Here is a 19,106-nt window from a genome sequence, read left to right as displayed (position 1 = left end):
GATGTCCTCGTTTTTCTTTCGATTCCTTTTTCCAAGTGAATCTTTTCGTTCTTTATTACCGACCCTGTTTTTTCTTTTTTTTTTTTTTTTGCTAGAAATTGTCCTTCTTTCTGTGAGTCATACAAAGAAAATCCCTCGTGTCTTTTGCATGATTTCTAGGAGACTTCTTTTCCTTTGTTAATGTTCGCAATTTTTATTGTGCTTGTATGTATTGTTTTATCGTTCGCGTTACGATATTGTGTTACTGCTGCGTAACGAATCGGCACGTGGGAAGTTCTAGACACATAGAATGGACTTTAGCGGTCATACATCGTAGATTAGTTTGATAAAATGGGAAAAAATATCGTTCTCAGGCTGTTTTTACGCACGAGAAAAATACGTTTTCTGTCGGCCCTGAACATCAACTTTGTCGAGATATTTTAAAGTCTCCTCTGTGTTCCAATACCTGATTTATTCCTGTGTTACATATATTCACTTTTATGTTACATTAATCTTCTGTAAACATAATGCTTTCTAATTCTGATAAAATCGATTATAATATATTGATTGCAACTTTTTCATCCCCAATATCAATACTAATACAAGTCCAAGGGAACAAATAATCGTTATAAATAGATTAAATGGTATCAGAAGGAGAGAATACTAATAAGATTATAATGTCAAGTGGATAAAATAAAATTTTACAAGATATTATAGAAGGTTGAATAATAACAACGCTGAAAATAGCAATCCGTATTAATGCAACGGCATGAAAACAGTTGTGTAAACAATCAGAGGATGTGCAACGAATTTTGTTTTGTTTTTTCCTCGTTCGTTGGTTAATGCGGTATTTAAAATGTAAAAAGTCACGAAGTTGGCGAGTGTTTAGAAAATACGTGCGATTTTCAGCAACAGGAAGCGTAATTTCGCCCACGCGGCAGCAACATCCTCTTTAACGAAAATGTTTTTCATCGTTTACTCCTTCGACCTTTAAACATCCAGTAGCCAGCTATCATAGGATCGATCATGTTCATGAAAGCTTCTGTTTGATCATTTCCTTCGAAAGCCAATCGATGTGCGTAGGCAAAATGATTGTTGACGTAGTTCAAGAAAGATTTTTAATAAACACGATCCGCGTGCTGGATACGTTTCGCTAATTAAAATAAGCGAAAATGGAATTTCTGTTTTAAAATAGACTACATTTCGAACAAATTCTTCAAAATATACATAATATTTACATTAATATTAATGTTACCAGGCCCGGCCAGATGACCGGTTTCAAATTTTTATTTAAAATTGGACATTCCTTATTATTTCTTTTGTTCATCTTTAATTCTTGTTCAACTTTATTATATATCTTTTTTATATTACTTGATTAATCAGTTTTTCAATTTTTGTTAATTTAAGAATTTACATAAAGTTAGACGAACGAAAGAAATGACAATGAATGTAGAATTCTAAATTAAATTTTGAAAGCGGTCATTTGAACGGGGCTGGTAAGATCAGTGTTAATAACTTTTTTACCTAAATTTCATTCTGATGTTTCAACAATTTTCAATAAATCTCTCTATATATTCTAATAGTAATAGTTTCTCGATGAGATAAAAAAATAATAGATGTTTAAAATATAAGTTTTGAGATTAGAAAATTCGTAAATTGAAGCTCGTTGGACTTATTATTGAAGTATATTCATAAAAAATAGGTGGAAACGTCGAGTTGAGTTTCGATTAGCATTTCGGTAATACGATTGCCCATCAAATTTGTTGGTAAGATATATATGAAATGGAAATCGAGAAATGGTATGACATCGATTTGGTTTCTCAAAACATATATGATCTTCCATTCTAAAGAAATATTTTCAAAAATATCTTAAATAAATATTTTTGTAAGGAATCAAAATCTTCTGTTGCAGTAAATATTTTTATAGCGATTCTCATATCGTTTCTAGATTATTTATTTACAAAAAAAATATTTACAAAACGTTCTAGCGTCGATCATTACGTGCATTTTACGATAGCCAGTCGAAACTTTACAATTGTTTAATGATAATGAATTACGATAAATTTAAACCTTGGGCTCGAATGTTATTCCGCAAGAATATCGAACAAGGAAATGTTTACAGAGTTACACAGGATTTTAGAAAAAAATCTTGTCTGTGTCAATATTTTTATTCATTATCTTATGCATTTCTATTATACAATAGCCAATCATCCTTTGCATCGTCGACTAAGAATCAAAGAACTATTTGAATTATCTTGTATCACTTTTGATACATTGCTTTATTGCTCGATAACGAGAATCTCGAGAACGAAGCAGCTCGATCGAACTAGACGCAATTTCACATGGAAAATTCACGAACTGTGGAATTAGATAAAAGAGGCCTTCTTTATTCTTCTATCGATGATCGCAAGTTGCACTTTTAACATTTCAATTCGATTTCGATAATAGAGCGTCAAGCGACGCACGTTCTTGTTGTGGCGTCATTCACGTCGTTGGTGGGAATCGAAGCAGTTGCTCATCGGCAGTTGTTGCGTCGTGACTCGCGACCAAGTTCGAGCTCGTATCGCGATTGACTATCGATCAGTTTTCAAGCGACAACGAACCAAGAAAGACTTGTTGTGAATTGTGTTCGAACGCGAATTCTCAGCAGATACGGTATATATATATATATATATATCCTTGTGCTTGTTTCTTCAATTTATCGTTCGTCGAATGAAATTTTGTCGTTTCAAAGAAGATTCAGTAGAGAAACAACAGAAGAAACAAAAGCGAGCAAATTCGAGACAAGCTGTACTTTAAAGATCGATTTCTTCAAGTTCGAAAATTTGCTGTTGAATTGGAATAAATGATCTTACGATCTTAAATAATCAAGCAATGTGCTCCAGTCACGTATAATATATGGAATACGTAAAATTTAGAATATTTCTTGAATATTCAAAATTCGAAAAACGCTTGAAACAACAAAGAAAAGTGCTACTTGCGTCTCATCCGTGGGAATTTTTTAAAAAATTCAAATCCTCGAGACAGATAAAAAAAAAAGACAAATCTTCGAGGTTCTCGTGTAATTCGATCCAAAGAATCGAGAGAAGCTCGGTAGACGTTAGAGTAGTCAGATGAATCACGAGACGAATTGCACAGGCAGAATCGAAGTGACGGAAGAAGGGGAAGTTCCGCGGACATTCACACGTGGATGCTGTGGCCCGTGTTGGGGGATGACGGGCTAAGCCCAACGTCGCCCCCGGCGACGGCCAGCGTCAAGGGGGTGAACAAACTGGCGCCCTTGCTGCTCTGCGCGCCCTGCAAGCCCAGCAGCCACAGGAAGAACCAGAATTCCACGCAGTGGTACGTGCAGCAGGTAAACACAGACTGGCAACAAATTCATCATTCGTTTCCTCGTTCAAGCTTCTTTTCTTTCTTCATATTCTCTTTTATATCATTTTTCCCTTCTATAATAGTATTTTTGTTTTGTTTTTCTTCTCTTTAGTTGTTCGTTGCTCGTTGTTGTTCGTTATGTTTCTTTGCGTTGCTGTCTGGTTATGACGATTTTCCTGTTTCATTCTATTTCACGTGTAAACATTTCAGATGTTTAAAGGTAATCGAGTAGTGTTAATTTTCAACCGTAGTTCGACCATGCTACGTGACTTCCCGCGTATACACAAGAAAATCCTTTGGTTATAAGTGTTATACGAGCATTGTAGAGATCTAGTTTCAGCGAGGAATTTCGCGTGGTGTGCTCGAACGTGTTTTCAGCTCGCGCTTGATTATTGTAGAAGAGTTGCTTGCAAGAAGTTAGAGAGCGAATGTTAAGATTATGAGTTTCAGAATAGAAATCAAGATTCATTTTTTCGAAAGTACTTGCACATTTTTACTGTTAGAAATAACAAAAAAAAAAAAAAAGAAACAAAATGGTATTTGTCGTTGTGACAAGTTAAAATAAGAGACAAGAGATTGATAAAATTAATTATTTATATTCGTGCTTGCATTTCGGCGAAGATCGATGTTGATTTTATTAAAATTACTTACGTGCATTTATTATTAATTGGAAAAGCAACAAATTCTGAAATCTGTCGTTCTGACGCATTTTAGTAGCGTTAAAATCGTCTGTAGGCAAAACTATACGTTTGATGCGCTTCGAATGATTCGATGAAACTCCGCGTCGTTCAATCACCAGAAATATCGAATGTGTACGTGTCGAACTTACGGCTGAAAATCTGATTCTATTTCGTTAGAAAATGTCTAAACTTCACAGCCTGTTTGTTTACCTTAGTAATGCGATTCCGTTGTTCCGTTGTTAAATGACTTAGATAATTCTCGTTCGTGTTCGATAAATCATGCGAAAGTTTGCTCGAACGGATTCCTCGAGTTCCGAATCGTTTCTTCGATAAATTCGGAAAATTTTAGTATTCCGATTGATTCATTCGATTTCAGTTATTCGTGTTATCGCAGTTATGACTATTAAGCCAGAATGTATTGCATTGTACGTGTGTTTAATATATAATACAATATAGAATATAATATGTAATATAGAATATTCGCGAGTATAGTAAATTTAAAGAAAGGAAACCATTCACGATAAAGATTTCTATTTTTGGAAGTATATTTGATGCTTATAACAGTCTTGTATAAATACCGCATAATCTGAAATGTCATTGCAACACGATTACGATATAATGATAAGCTATCGGAAGAAATTGCTTTCGCACGTAGAATTTGTTTGGTATTTCTGTGATTCGTAAGTGTGTCACCTACGTTTATTATGCATGCCTAAACGTTTGTTGTATATATAGTACTGACCTCCTCGTGCATGAGAACGAGAAAAAAGCATCGTGTATCGTTGCTGTTTCACCATAATGAATTGTCAAATGAATACGTCAAATGAATTTAATGAATCAGATATTGCATCATAAATGTTTCAACTAGATCGGTATACGACACAAGGAAATTCCCACCTTTTTATATCGTTTTTCCTCGAATAAATATCGATATATTTTAATGTGATTTAATCATGGGATCGCCCCAATGAGACTACTTTTTTTATTCGTACTAATATATCATTAATGTACAATAGAAATGATGCCAAAGGCTGGTGAGGCTTTGAAACTCACAAAGATGTTACAGTTCGATCAATTCTTTATTTGGAAATATTTGAAAGGAACAGCTAACGTTGCAAGAATTCACTTTTCAAAGCGAGAAACTTACACAGTTACAGCTATTGTGTGTAGAAAAAGGTTATTCAAGAAAAAAGGGCAAGACGGAGAAAGTGTGGTTCACAAAAGGCAAACTTACAATGTTTAACCTGAATTAACCTGAAGACGAGAACCATTGTGCTGCGTATTCAGCCAGGGATACGAAACACTAACTTACTTCGTTTACATTCCTTCTAAATTCTTCAAGGAAAAGAATAATTTTTCCATTGTTTGCTTTTATCCAATGACAATAACTTTTCCATTACTTTATAACGCTTTTGTTATCGAACTTTTTTCTCTTACATATCAATCGAATATTGTTTTTACGTCGTTCAGTACATTTACCACGCACTGTATATATTCTAGACTGAAACGATTCCAAGTAAAATATTTTCCCTATATGGGAGTCGAAGAAACAAACGAGGTCATACAAGTACAACTAACAGCAGAAAAATGTAATTAATCATAATTTTTTTCCTGAGATATATACAGAGGAACATTTTTTTTTTTGTAGTACGTGGTTTTTTCCCATGTATTAATGATTTAGTTTCACTATTCGTGGGAGTTTTATTTAAATACTCGTATGCTTGTTGATAAAAATGTGCGCACGTGGAAGTGGTTAAATCGGATAATCAGGGTCAGAGTGTCATCGGAACTGTATCGTTGTCGTTAATGACCAGGATGTACGGCATGCAAATAAAGACGATAACGTATGGTTACATTGACCTAATCAACGATGAATAAACCGACGAGGATCTCTTTTCATCCACGTACATATCATTCAGGGGAGGATAATTGGACGATAATTAAAAGCAAATAATGAGTTGTCCATCAGGGAAATTGGTTTTCGTTCGTGCAACCAGTTGTAGAAATTATTAAAATGGCCATTTCATTTGGCACGTGATGCGGCACGTTTCGTAGATATGGTAAATTTTTCCCTTCCTAATATTACCTAGCTTTTTTTGCGTCAATCGATCGACTTTTAACCGGTTTAATGAATGGTAGTTTTCTATTTTACGTCAATTCTTTGTTATTTTAGAGTTCGCACGTGCCGCGCGTTGAATTGTGTATGCGAGGAATAACAAATGTTTCGTTTGCATGATTTAAGAGTTTTCGTTTCGTCTTACACTGGATAAGCTTCGATTAGTTTTCTGTATGCTTTTACGGTTATGGAATAGGAAAATATCGATACGTTGGGTTGACATTTTTTTTTTATCTGCGGTTGACTCATAGATAGAGCCGACGATTTGAGTAGTCGACGATAGAATTATGTCACGATCAAACAGACGATACCAGACTTTAATATCAACGTATATATATATAATATTATATAATATATATATATATGCTAAAGTAAACTAATGTTACAGCAAATATATAATGTACACATATCGAATATTTAAGAATAATCGGAATTATTGCATAGTCACTGGATTTAAATAGGGAACTTTAGTTAGAAATGGTAAATAGCATAAAGTCATTCGTTGTATTACTTTAACTGTAGTTTTGCTATCTGTTTTCTTTAAACGTAGTGATCTTCGTCTGTCGTAGAAATTGGGTTACGTAAGTAAGTATATGTATGTACAAAGAGAACGGGAACGCGAAGTGATTAAAGGTACTTTGACACCTTATTTACCGGTACATGAGTCATCCTCGCTGCTGCCAGCAGTTCGTTTAATTGCTTATCTGGGATCGTACCTTACGTACCGACCTACGGAGCCGTGTAATTATGCGTTGCCTGACCGGAAACCGGCAGCAGTTTGTACTTAATCGAATTCCCTTGAGAAGCAAAAAATTTTCTTTGTTTATGAAACCTTCTGAGCAACGTGTTCGCCAGACACGCGTTACACTTTCGATCTGTTCGCAGTTGTGGCTCATTACGTAGCTTATTCATGATCTTTGTCGCGTCTGACACAAGAACTTATTGTAAAATTATCTTTTATAATGAAATAACCATAATCTGCAATTTCGCAATGTTTATCTATTTTTGTGTCTATCGTCTTGAAGAATCTAAATTGTCTTTGGTAAATTCTCTGATCGCGGTCCACGTGAGACTATAACAAAATTCTGCGGTCGACGCTGTTATTGCATTTTGTACAAAGAACATTTTTATTCTTTTTTATAGTAAAGTTTTACATAATACAAACTTCGTATAATTTGTCGTAAATGTTGTAATACTTGCAATACAAAAGGGAGCATACGATCGGTTTTAAAAGTAGTCGATTTTAACAAACGTTAATATCACGTGACTAGTCAATTCTCTCATTTAATCTTAACAAATTACAGTTCATATAGATACAATCATAATTCGTTACCATCGAGCAGCTAACTCTCCTAACTCTCGATCAAAGAAATCCAGCGAGTTATCAACAGTTAACATGTCTGTGTATGTGTCCTTCGAATTTAATGAAGAAAGAATAGGCTCAGAGACTGGAATCGTCGACCCTGATCTCCCTTTGGAGAAGTTTCGGCACTGTTAACACGTTTGAGTGCATTGTGTTCTTTATTGAGGTGTTTCAGAGTACACACACTGAGCGTACGTGAGTGGCTTTTGTGGCGGGCATCAACAAAGCTCCGCTTTATCAACGCTCGTTCTTTGAACTTCCGGCACGTCTTGGTACCCACGCGACATTTTTCTCACTCGATGCAACCCCTTCTTCTTTCTCTTCGATCACTCGTATTGTCTTTTAGTCAAAAGTCTCCTCGACGGTGAATCATTCATTTTAAAATAGCACGTTGTAAACGTGGAAGACACCTCGCTAGGTTATTGTTACCAAACGGAAATCCGTGAATTATAGAGAATTTCTGATTAGTCAGTAGCTACACTTGGGAGAGTAACCAATGGAGGAAATCGAATGTTTACATCGGATCGAAAATAAAATTGGGTCAGTCGGGTTATTTTAATCGTGTGGTGCAAGTACGATACGACGTAAAAGTGTTAGGATTAATATAAAACTATTCGCGACTTGCAGACTTAGAATTTATTGAAATAAAAGTATCTGAGATCTTTTGCGGAATAAATTACTTATTAATAATTACACTGCGAGTGAGTTTTTATGCAAATTTATACTCCTGCTATAAGCGTAATTAGAGAAGTGGAATCTAGGTAGAGATCAGTCCCACCTTCTGAATATTACAGTGAGTAAAAAATTATAGCAAGCGAATTGTCAAGATGATTTATTATCAGACATGCGATACAGACACAATAGTTTTTTATACCGAGTGTTAAAAAATATTCCTGAACCAGATCTGGACTTTAAATAGCGTTAAATTGTGTTCTACCGCAATACCACGAAGAAATATTTCCTAAAACGTATGATTATTCATCATTACGGAATCACTATCGTAGGATTTTGTCGGGAGACTTTTGCGGAGTACTGTATACGAAGTCAAAAATAAAGTAACCGCGGGCGAAAGTAAAAATGCACGGAATGCTCAGCCCACGGGATGATTCGTGACGATAGTCCAGGGTGTAACGTGCACGCAGAAACTCCGGAGGATTAGATCATCGCGTGAATTTATCTAACAGGCTTTGGAAAATTGTTGCTCGAAGCGTTGCGAAACCGTTTAGCAGAATGACTGTTATCTGCTCCGTGGCGGCCACGGCTCTCTCTCTCTCTCTCTCTCGATCCGTTCCTTTTATTGCCTCGCAGGTTTCTAATACTCGTACCCAACAATTATAGATCTTATTTATAGCGTTAGAACGTTCCTTCGTAATTCTTTCAGATCGCAGATTACGTTTATTGCCTGCCTGCCTCCAAACTGAATCGGATCCTGCCCCCTTATGTACAGATATCCTCTGCTCTCCCTTTCTTCGTTATTTCTTATGGTTTTTCGAGCGTTAAATTTTACATTCACTCATGGCGATTATAAGGAACGAGATAAGAATTATACCCTCATTTCGATGATTATTGCCTAAGAATAACATAGGTTTGTAATAGATAAAGTGTTTCTAGTTTCTGCTTCATATCTCCGTAAACGTTTACGATTTATTGAATAAAAATATAATGAAGGAATGTAATACGATACAGGTCTGTAATAAATCAAAAACTCTAAGATCCTTAATAGATGCACCTTGGTATGTTACCAACGAAACAATACATCGCGACCTTAAGACACCTACAGTTAAAGAAGAAATATCCGAATTCAGTAATAGATATAACATAAGAATTAACAACCACCAAAACCCACTAGTTGCTCAATTATTTGACACGACGAATCAGATCCGCAGGTAAAGAGACATTACCCTCTAGATTTAAACATTAGATTCAGCTAGAATCAAACATACGATAATTATTTATTATTATTCACGTTATAGTACCACGCCAGAATAATTTACTTATAATTCTCAATAAAAATTGATTGTAAACTACTTCCAAATAAAAAAAAGTCTGTAATAGATAATTTCTTCGTTATTTCCTATATCTTCGTAAATTTGTACAATTTACTGGCTAGAGGTAATATAGATTGAAAATACACCAATCTTTTTAATCTTCCTTTTACGTCTTTATAAATTTTGTTCTAAAAATCCATAATTAAAGGTCGTTGCATTAATCGGTATTCTAATAATCGAAATTTTATTGTACGTAGAAGTCTGAACAAATTCATATCTGACATCTAGATCTTCGCGTATGTTCAAATTTGCGCAAGTATTCGCAATCAGTTAATAACGATGAAGCAATTGGCACGAGAAATCCTTGCTTCAAATAGAGTGACGTGCCATTTCACAGAATCTAATTTGACAGATCGATGGCAAAACCGTCACTGCTGTGCACGGTGACCCTGTCTGATTCACGGTTGGAATATTCCAACGGGTTTCTCGAATCGTGACTTTAACATCGATGTTTGCGCGGGTTGAAAGGTGGAGGCGGAGGTTAGCATCGCGATAGTCGGGGTGGATTTCCATGTATCGATCGCACCACAAACCATTGCTCTTCTCGTGGTAATCCGATGTTAAGCTTTTTATAGGCCTACGCTGGAATAATAGAGGAGGTTGTGGTAGTTTGTACACACGTCGCTTTTGGTACCGTCTTAGCACTAATGGTTCACTTTGCCACGTACACGACTCCAACAACGTCTTTTGTGATGGAAGCTTCTGCGAAATCAAAGGGGAGGAGTTGAACGAACGAAGAAGGCGGTTGAATTATTTGGGACGTTAACGAGGAGGATGTTCCAGGCTTAATAGGGTTCGTTCGATTGACACGTTCATCTCACAGTGGTTGCTTGTGCGAGTAACCATGCTGTAGATATAAAAAGACCTGCAACTTTTGTTTTTTTCATTCTTCGATATCTCTCACTGTTCTCTGTACAATATCTGTTTTCGAGATGATACACGAGAAAGAAAAGTTGGCGTTTTTCATCAGGGAAGCCAGGGTTCGATAACTTCAAACCACAAGAAAGCAAAAATCAGATGCAATCTCCTATGGTTGTTTAGCGGCGGTTACACCGAAATTGCAGAAATCCTCAGAGTCGATGCAGACAGATTTCTATTCGACAGAATTTTCTGACGAACAATGGACAGTTGACGTGCTCCAAAGAGGCGTCTCCAAGGACGAAGAGAAGGAGGGGTCTGTGTAAGGACCTTAAGTCACGCTCGGGTTCTCCCTGTAGGCCTCTAATTGCCGGTTCGTTCCGGAACGTAAGCCACATTTTTTCAACAGAGTTTTACTTGTATCTAGACTCCGCTGCTACAGAACTCGTCATAATCGAGAAACGTAGCCAGTTTTCTTCGGGACCGTAGCCAGTTTCAGATCATCTTTTTTGTCGTCATCCTTGCCTATACCTTGTCGTTTGTCTTTTATTATCTAACTGGATTCTCGTGCCTTGGAAAACATTTTTGTCGAAATTTTTTGACCGTCACTAACAGAACAATCGACTCTCTAATTCATAGATCTAAATGCTATAATCTGAGATTTAGATCGTTCAATTGAGAGAAAATTACTTTATTTTCTTTGAAATGCAAGAATATAGAAATAGAAAAGTAAAAAATAAAAAAGAAAAGAACTCTCTGAACTGTTGGCTAGGCTATACTTAAATCTTCTTCTTGAAACCCTCTACTCTTTTGATCGTCCATCGAATCGTCAACAATAAAAGCTTCCGCGTACGATTAGCAATCAATAGATAGGAGTAGTGCAGCACTACTTCCATTCTTCATGTAGAAACGCTTTCCTTTTGTAGTTCCATCGATCCAATGGCTGTACATTGTATGCATATGTCGGTCCCTATCGGTGCAGTTAGTAAATGTTGCATATTAGAGGCATAAATGGCAATGACACGGTTTGTTTCTTTCTGTGGCGATTCTATACGCGATTTCAAGAGGGAAGAGAGACATAGAAGACACGCAGAAGATATAGAGAGAAAGGGAAACGAGATCTTATACGGGTTCTCCGTATATTCCTCACGAGGGGATATTACGATTTTCTTGTTGGTTTGCAGGTAAGTTATCCGACGGAGGGACCGGATAACTTTGGTGACGTTTTTAGCGTTGCAAATAAAACAGCAAACGTGTGTGCAGCGTGTTCAAACGAGAATCCTATTTTTAGTGGTCCCTGTTCCTTTGAAGGCCCCTTAACTTATTCCCTTGCAGCAGTTTCCGAGGATGTAATTGGCTGTGAATTCCAAGATCTTAGTTCCTTTGCTAAGAAATTAGTCTGTTGTTGAGTCTGTCGAGCCTGTTGTCCTCCCTGTCTAGGTGTCTACGTGATTCGAAGAGAAAATTACGTATATTGTAATAAATGTCACGGTTAGCATAGTCATCAGTATGAGATATATAATATCAGTTATCGATAAATAGCATACAGTTAAATACCACGTCTATTTTGGGAGAATTTTACATTTCCTGAGATTAGAATATTTTAATATTTGAAGAAACATCGTCTGATCGTTGTAAGAGTACTTCTTGCCTTTCTTATCCATACGACGTGTAAAATGATATAGAAAATGTACTTCGGTAACCATAGATTGGAAAGTGCTCGTGTTCTAAATTTTGTTATATTGGCAAGCTTTTGGTTATTCATTGAGTTATTGGTCTTTTTTATAAAACGAATAATATCGATAAATTCCATAAGATATATTTCTAAAATATACGTTTGTTTATCGAGTCGTTATGATTCGAATGGAAACAAACCTGAGATATATAAGAGGAATAAGAAAATTAAAAAATTGGTATAGTATAATGCGACGGTTTATCAGCGATAAATTAATTAGTCGTCGACGAAGATACTAGCTTAGACATGTCTTTCGTGGTTAGTTCTTCGAATGTTCGAAATTCTCGCGGTCCCATAGGACTTGGGACATTTCCAAGTTCGTAAAATCTCTGAATTCGAGCAATGCGATGGAAAACTTAGGGCATGGAGGACCGTACAGCTCGAATGCTTCGAAGTCCTAGTGTTCTCGATGATCAAGTGGTGCTATCGAGTATAGAGTTCTGGAAATTCTGACTCTCGAAGACTCGTGTTACTTCTTCAAAAATCACGATTACAGATAAAAATATGGGGACAGAAGTACGTCAATAGCAATCGTATTCCTAGTACGATATTCCAAATCGCTTCATACAAATAGAGTTGTACGGTGCAGTACGAGGATGTTACTACGATTTTTATATTTTAAGTACTCTTACTGGATCGTGAACGTTCATGCAATTCCTTCGCGTTATTTTGCAAATTTTCTATTTTTTTCAATTTTCTAATTTTCTGGTATTTAAATTTCTCGAAATGTATAAACACTTTTGATCTAATGATCTTCAGTAGCAACAAGCAATCACAAACAACTCATACGAAAAAGCAAACTCTGTAACAAGTTCATGAAATATTAAAGTTCTCCTTCGTCGTAAATAAATTGTCTTGACTTATGAAAATTACTTAACTCGCAGGCAGACACGCGCCATAATTAAAGCTTAAATACCAATTAAGAATCTAAAATCGGCTGTTATTCCCCTGCAGTTTACGGTACTGAATCACAAAGAAAACACTTGGATAAAGATCTCACCCTGGCTTCCTATCGTTCCGTGTTTATCGTACCGCGATGATATTACGAATTACGATGATGTCCGGAAGTGACTCGCGCAGACTGAACATGGCGTGTTTATTTCTCGATTCGTGTTTGCATGAGGCTGCTGCCTGTAGTCGTGTTTCTGTTGGTCTCCTTTTGTTCGTCGGGTCTCCACGCGTCGGGGGAGAGGAAACGAGGGTCCCGGCTGGTTTTCCAGCTTGCACGATTGTTAAAAACCAGACTCAGCGGAGCCGCTCGTTTATAATCTCCTGTAATTGCCATCCACGACTTGCGTTTTGGAATACCGGGCTGAAAATAGGTGAAGGATCGTGTGATGAAATAAATTTGCGCCTGGGCTGGTTATTTAATGGTAGAAATACCAAAGTTTCTTTTCTTCGCTATTTCTTTCAAGTATATTTTTGGTATTGGAAAGGAATCGTGTGATGAAACAAATGTGTGCTTGAGCACAATATTTATTTCCAGAGATACAAGAGTATCGTTTTTCTGATATTTCGCTTAAGTATGCTTTTGTTCCAGACGACTAAATATCGTGATTCGAGTTATACTATTATTTATTTCAAGTCGCATCGATTACTATGACCATTAGCGATTATTTTTATATTCGGTGGCCTATTAGCTTCTTTACAAAATTGAATAATATTTTGTTGGAACGGAATCGATCTGAGGATATCCTCAAGTCTATTGTCGACATAATGTAATTCACGCCGTAGTTAAATCGGTTTCGTAAATTCTTGTTAAAAATGAGAAACAGTTAGAATTCTTGTAACTTGAAACAATGAGGTTGTAAGAGAGAAAGAAAGAGAGAGGAGAGACGGTAGATGGCGAGGATAAAGCGTTTCATCCGGTTAATCACGATGCAAGTTGTAAAATGGACGAGCGAGGTCAATTCGAAGCTGGAAGTCAATTATTTCAATAAATCTGCCGAGTGCACGACGTTCATTGATTAGCTTGTCCCCGTTAGAAAGATGGTTGTGCATGACAGGGGGTAGCTAGTGAAATTAATGGCGTAAATCATCCCCTGGTGGCGTGCTTTTGCCCGTGTAGCTCGTTGTATACGCCGCCGTCACCGCCTACCTATACCCTCGACGGATATCTGCCTTTTTCTTGTCGTAACTTTCGCCATTTGCTTCTACTTTGCAGCCCACGTGGCGTTTATGGGGCGAGGAAAGGGGCGATGGCGTCATATACACGGTGTACCTGAAGAAGGTTCGATATCACAGGCCTACCAGGAGTCTCTCTGCATCGGTGAGTAATTTATATCGAATCTTTTCCAAATCTTCGAATACCTGAATTTCTTAGTTTCCAAATTCCCAAACCTCTGTATTTCTGATTATGAAATTCTTTAATTATACAATTTCCGTACCTTTGAGTACCTTTTCAGTCTCTGAATTTTCCATTTATGAAGCTTACAATTTCCGGAACTCTCAATTCTTGCATTTGAATTTCAATACGTTAAAGTTTTTTCGTTAAAAATCTTGCCAGTATATAAATATTCGAAATCTGACAGATCTGCAAATTTGAAAAATGTCCAACCTCTGCAATTTTTAGACGTTCCGACTTAACGATTTTGAAATACCCTTTCCACAGGATTCAGACGACGAGATTTCGCATTTAGAATGGGAGACGGTGAGAGTGCGTTTCCTGAAAGCCGGAACGGTGCAGCGGCTGGTAGAGAGTCTGGCGAACGACGACGGGGAACTCGAGTCGACATACATCAATGTCTTCTTGGCGACATATCGTGCATTCACCACGCCGCGAGAAGTGCTGGAGCTATTGTTGGCGAGGTACGACGCCCTCGACGAAGGATCCGGTGCCCTGACAGGTGAACAGCATCGAAAAACCTTAGTTCAGGCTCTTCACGTTTGGCTGGACGCCTATCCTGGTGACTGGAAGTCGCCGCCGAATCATCCATTGCTCAGTAGACTCCTGGACTTCACGCATCGACGACTTCCTGGCTCGGAACTCGAGCTCAAGGCAAGGCATCGCTTGCACAGGTTTCAGCGTGAAGATCAGATGGGTAAGGAAACTTTTATAACGCTATATCCTGCGTGATTAATTGATTAATCGTATATTATACGTAGTGGATTCTGTAGAACACCGGAAATTAAACATATAAATATTTATTTCTAGAGTTAGAAATATTGCAAGTAAATTGTTGTTTTATAAATATTCATTGTTTAATTCTTTGGTCTTGAATGACAATTTAGTCGTGATAATTTAATACAGCAAGAAATTCCAGTCTTTACATATTATATTAACATACGTCAATCGATACATATTATCATGCATCTCATTTCGTTTGTCGATTCTGTAACGCTACACGTCAACCGGAAGTTTATCATACCGCATATAACGTATATAGTGTTACTTTAGATAAATACAGGAACTTACTACGTACAACTCATCCATTTGATTCACCGATTCGAAGAATACATATTTTCTACCTACGCAGAAAAATATTATCGTCCTAAATCATCTTTTTTCTTCTAGACTCTTGTATGGTGTATGATAATGGTCGACTACCACGTGGTTCCCCAGATCCGATCGCGGATCACTGGACGAATTACAGTTTCCCCGAAGTTCCACACCGGCATTTCGCCGAACAGTTAACCCGAATGGACGCCGAAGTGTTCAAAAAACTCGTAGCCCATCAGTGCCTAGGTGCTGTCTGGTCCAGAAGAGATCGTTCGAGAAGTCACGACGCGGCCACGGTGTTGGCCACCGTGAATCAATTCAACGCTGTGTCGCTTCGAGTCATATCCACGATACTGATGGACCCGACGACGAAGCCTCAGGAACGAGCGAGGATCCTCGAGACGTGGATTGACATTGCTCAAGAACTACGCGTGTTGAAGAATTTTAGTAGCCTGAAGGCTATCGTGTCCGGTTTACAGAGTAACCCCGTATATAGGTTGGAGAAATGTTGGCAGTCTATGCCCAGAGAGAAGCACGAGCTGTTCAGGGAACTGGAGAGAATCTTTTCAGAAGAGAATAACGCATGGACGCAGCGAGAGCTTTTAATCAAGGAAGGTACGGCAAAGTTTGCTGACACTGCCGGCAGGAGCGATAGGCACTTGCAAAAGTTATTTCAGAAGCAGAATACTCACGCGGGAGTAAGTATAATTTCTAATTTTGCACATGTGCGTAAGTATTTTGGGCACTTTTGGTGCAGTTTGATCAAAATTCGATTCAATTCCTCTATTATCCCGACATTGAACAACGCGTAAAATCACTTAATTCAGGCGTCTCTTACTGTTTTGTTCGTATTAATTAATATCGAGTATTGTTATTATCTATATCCACTAATTGTACTTATATGATCGTCTGAGATAAAATCAGATGCCACGATTAGATTAAGGAGGTTCATTTGAACTATTTTATATATTAACAATAGTTTGAAAGTGTGCCAAATACTTATGTATCCCTTGATTCATTGACTGCAATGTTGGATACAACCACTAACGAACTTTCTTTCTTTAGAATATCAGCTATGGCACGATACCGTACCTAGGAACTTTCCTAACGGATCTCACTATGATAGACACGGCGATACCAGATACGATAGCAGAAGGATTAATCAACTTTGATAAAAGACGGAAGGAGTTCGAGGTTCTCGCTAGGATAAGATTGCTCCAAGGCGCAGCGAATGCGTACAATTTCAGCACGGATCCGTTGTTCGATCGTTGGTTTCATTCCGTGGTGGTGCTTGATGATCGAGAAGCATACAAACTGAGCTGTCAGATCGAGCCGCCGCCCCCTGGAAACACTCTGAATAATCGTGGCAAGAAGAAGCAGGTCAGCATGCTCTCCCTGATCTCGTTAATACGAACCCGTTCCCGATCACCTGTTCCTCGCGAGAAGCCTGAGCCCAGACTTATCTTGCAGAGTCATCAGGGTCATCGCAAAAACGACTCGATAGCCTCTACGTCGAGTTCGAGTAGCTCCCAGTTTTATTGCGACCTAGATTCTCTGCCGAGCTCGCCGCACAACTCTCTCGATCGGCGCACCTCGCCGTCCCAGATGTCTAGTTCTTCCTCCAGCTCGTCTTTGCCATCATTGGACGTGTCTCTAAGCTCCGGCGGAGGAAGCGGAGCGACGAATCAGCACAACCGACTAGCACCGCAGACTGCCATCACCGCCAATGGAAACAGCACCAATGTCATTGGCCTGTCCAGTCCGAGTCATTCGCATAAGAGCTCACCAGATTTTTACATAATTAAAGTCACCATGGAGAGCGATAACGTTGAGACTGAGGGCGTGGTGCTGTACAAGTCTATCATGCTCTCGAACAACGAAAGGACCCCGCAAGTGATACGAAACGCGATGCTTAAGCTAGGAATAGAGGGCAGCTCCGACCAGTATACGCTAGCCCAGGTTCTTCCTGATCGTGAGATGGTTCTGCCAAACTCGGCGAACGTTTATTACGCCGTAAATACCGCGCACAATTTGAACTTCATTCTACGACCTAGAAGAGAGCCTAACGATAGCGTTACAGAAAGTCCTAAGAGCAAGACGAGTCACAAGCGGTAGTGTTGTATGTCGAGAGAATAGGCTACTTCGTAATTAATATTTTGCTATGTTGCGGCAGATGGAATATTCAGAGCGATAATCATGTCAATCGAAATATTTAGGGGAGATTTATTTATTCTTCGTGAGCGGTAAAAGAGCATTTTGAAGAACGTTCTAGTTGAGAATCCGAAAGAATCTCATTAGGTTTGCGATGGTGCGTTCACATCATCTTTTCTTTCACATTTTACCCATGACAGTACCAATGTTTGATATGTCGCGAAATTTTTTTATAGTGATAATCGTGAACGACGCATTGACAGTGACATATTACATTTGGACATCATACGACGTTCAGTGTCTTTAGTATCAATTTTTGTTTCTTTCATCGTCACTCGCTCATCGCATAATTGTGTTAACACGACATTACCCGCCTACACGGTACTCGAATATAACATTAGCGTCATTTGTGCGGATCGCGGACTAATGTAGTTTTAGATTATATTTAGCGTAAGTCATTTAGGTCTCTTATCGACGCACACGCGAAACGAACAAAGACAAACGATGTAATAGGTAGCTTGCGAGGTGCGCGAATGTAGCAGTTGTGTGTAGTCATGTGTAATTTATACAAGAAATCCTTGCGGATTCTAAGAGATTACGGCGATGAAGATTGTGACGGGCAAATAATGAGTATCCGCGAGAGAAACATTGTGATTTTGTACATAACTTTAGTGTCGTAGTGTGGCTTCGAGCGTAGTCGATTGGCCGCGAGAATCAAGTGGACCCAATGAAACAATTGTCAATTACTTTTTTCCGCATTGCAATTTAGAGAAAAAAAAGGAGAAAAAAAGAAAGAGGTCTAAAATTGTTCAAACAGCCATTCGTCCATTCCGTGATTCATTTTTCTTGTCCCGCATCTATGACAGCGATGCGAGGAACAGAGAGATTCGATTCTGTGATATTGGAATTTCTCATTTCGGCTTTGAATTTAATCGCAAAATAAAAAGAAAGAAAAACCGAAATCGAGTATATGCATACGTTTGATGCGAGTGAATATCAAATACTCGTTCCGATATCGAAGCTAAAAAACACATTAGAACGTGTGTGAACGTACGTTGATATATTTTTACAAAGACCTGCATGCATTTCGTATTAGGGCAAGTGAGAAGCATAGAAAAAAAAAAAAAACAACCGCAAGATCCAAGCACGTTGGATTCGTGAAATACTACGCCGACGTGTCTGGATCCTTGATGTATCGTTTAGCTTAGGCAATTTTGTACTTACTTCTTATCGACCTTAATTTTCCACGAAATGTCTCTAACTAGCTGTATCTGTTCGTGTACGCGTCAATTCTTTACTGAAATTCGCGGAAGTTATGTGTAATACGAGTCGATAAAAGCGAGAATAGATGGACCTACAATTTTA

The 19,106-nt window shown here is 38.0% G+C and overlaps 1 protein-coding gene across 5 annotated transcripts in view; it reads left to right on the top strand.

Annotated features, from left to right (window-relative positions):
- LOC100645337 (ral guanine nucleotide dissociation stimulator) overlaps positions 1-19,106 on the top strand; it is a 41,552-nt gene extending 22,446 nt beyond the window's left edge. For 2 of the 5 annotated variants that reach the window (XM_048410341.1, XM_048410343.1), the window contains exons 2-7: positions 3,122-3,334; positions 14,316-14,420; positions 14,763-15,192; positions 15,666-16,288; positions 16,656-16,970; positions 17,061-19,106. In XM_048410341.1, the coding sequence (XP_048266298.1) occupies positions 3,122-3,334; positions 14,316-14,420; positions 14,763-15,192; positions 15,666-16,288; positions 16,656-16,970; positions 17,061-17,705 (2,331 nt within the window). In that variant the 3' untranslated portion in view covers positions 17,706-19,106. Of the gene's footprint in view, positions 1-3,117; positions 3,335-14,315; positions 14,421-14,762; positions 15,193-15,665; positions 16,289-16,655; positions 16,971-17,060 lie in introns of all 5 variants that reach the window. The other 3 variants (XM_048410342.1, XM_003398868.4, XM_048410344.1) reach the window with 2 other exon arrangements.

Source organism: Bombus terrestris, chromosome 11 (genome assembly GCF_910591885.1).
Source record: "Bombus terrestris chromosome 11, iyBomTerr1.2, whole genome shotgun sequence".
Classification (NCBI taxonomy): Eukaryota; Metazoa; Arthropoda; class Insecta; order Hymenoptera; family Apidae; genus Bombus; species Bombus terrestris.
Note: the sequence above shows the minus strand (reverse complement) of the source record. Positions and strands in the feature narration are given on the sequence as shown.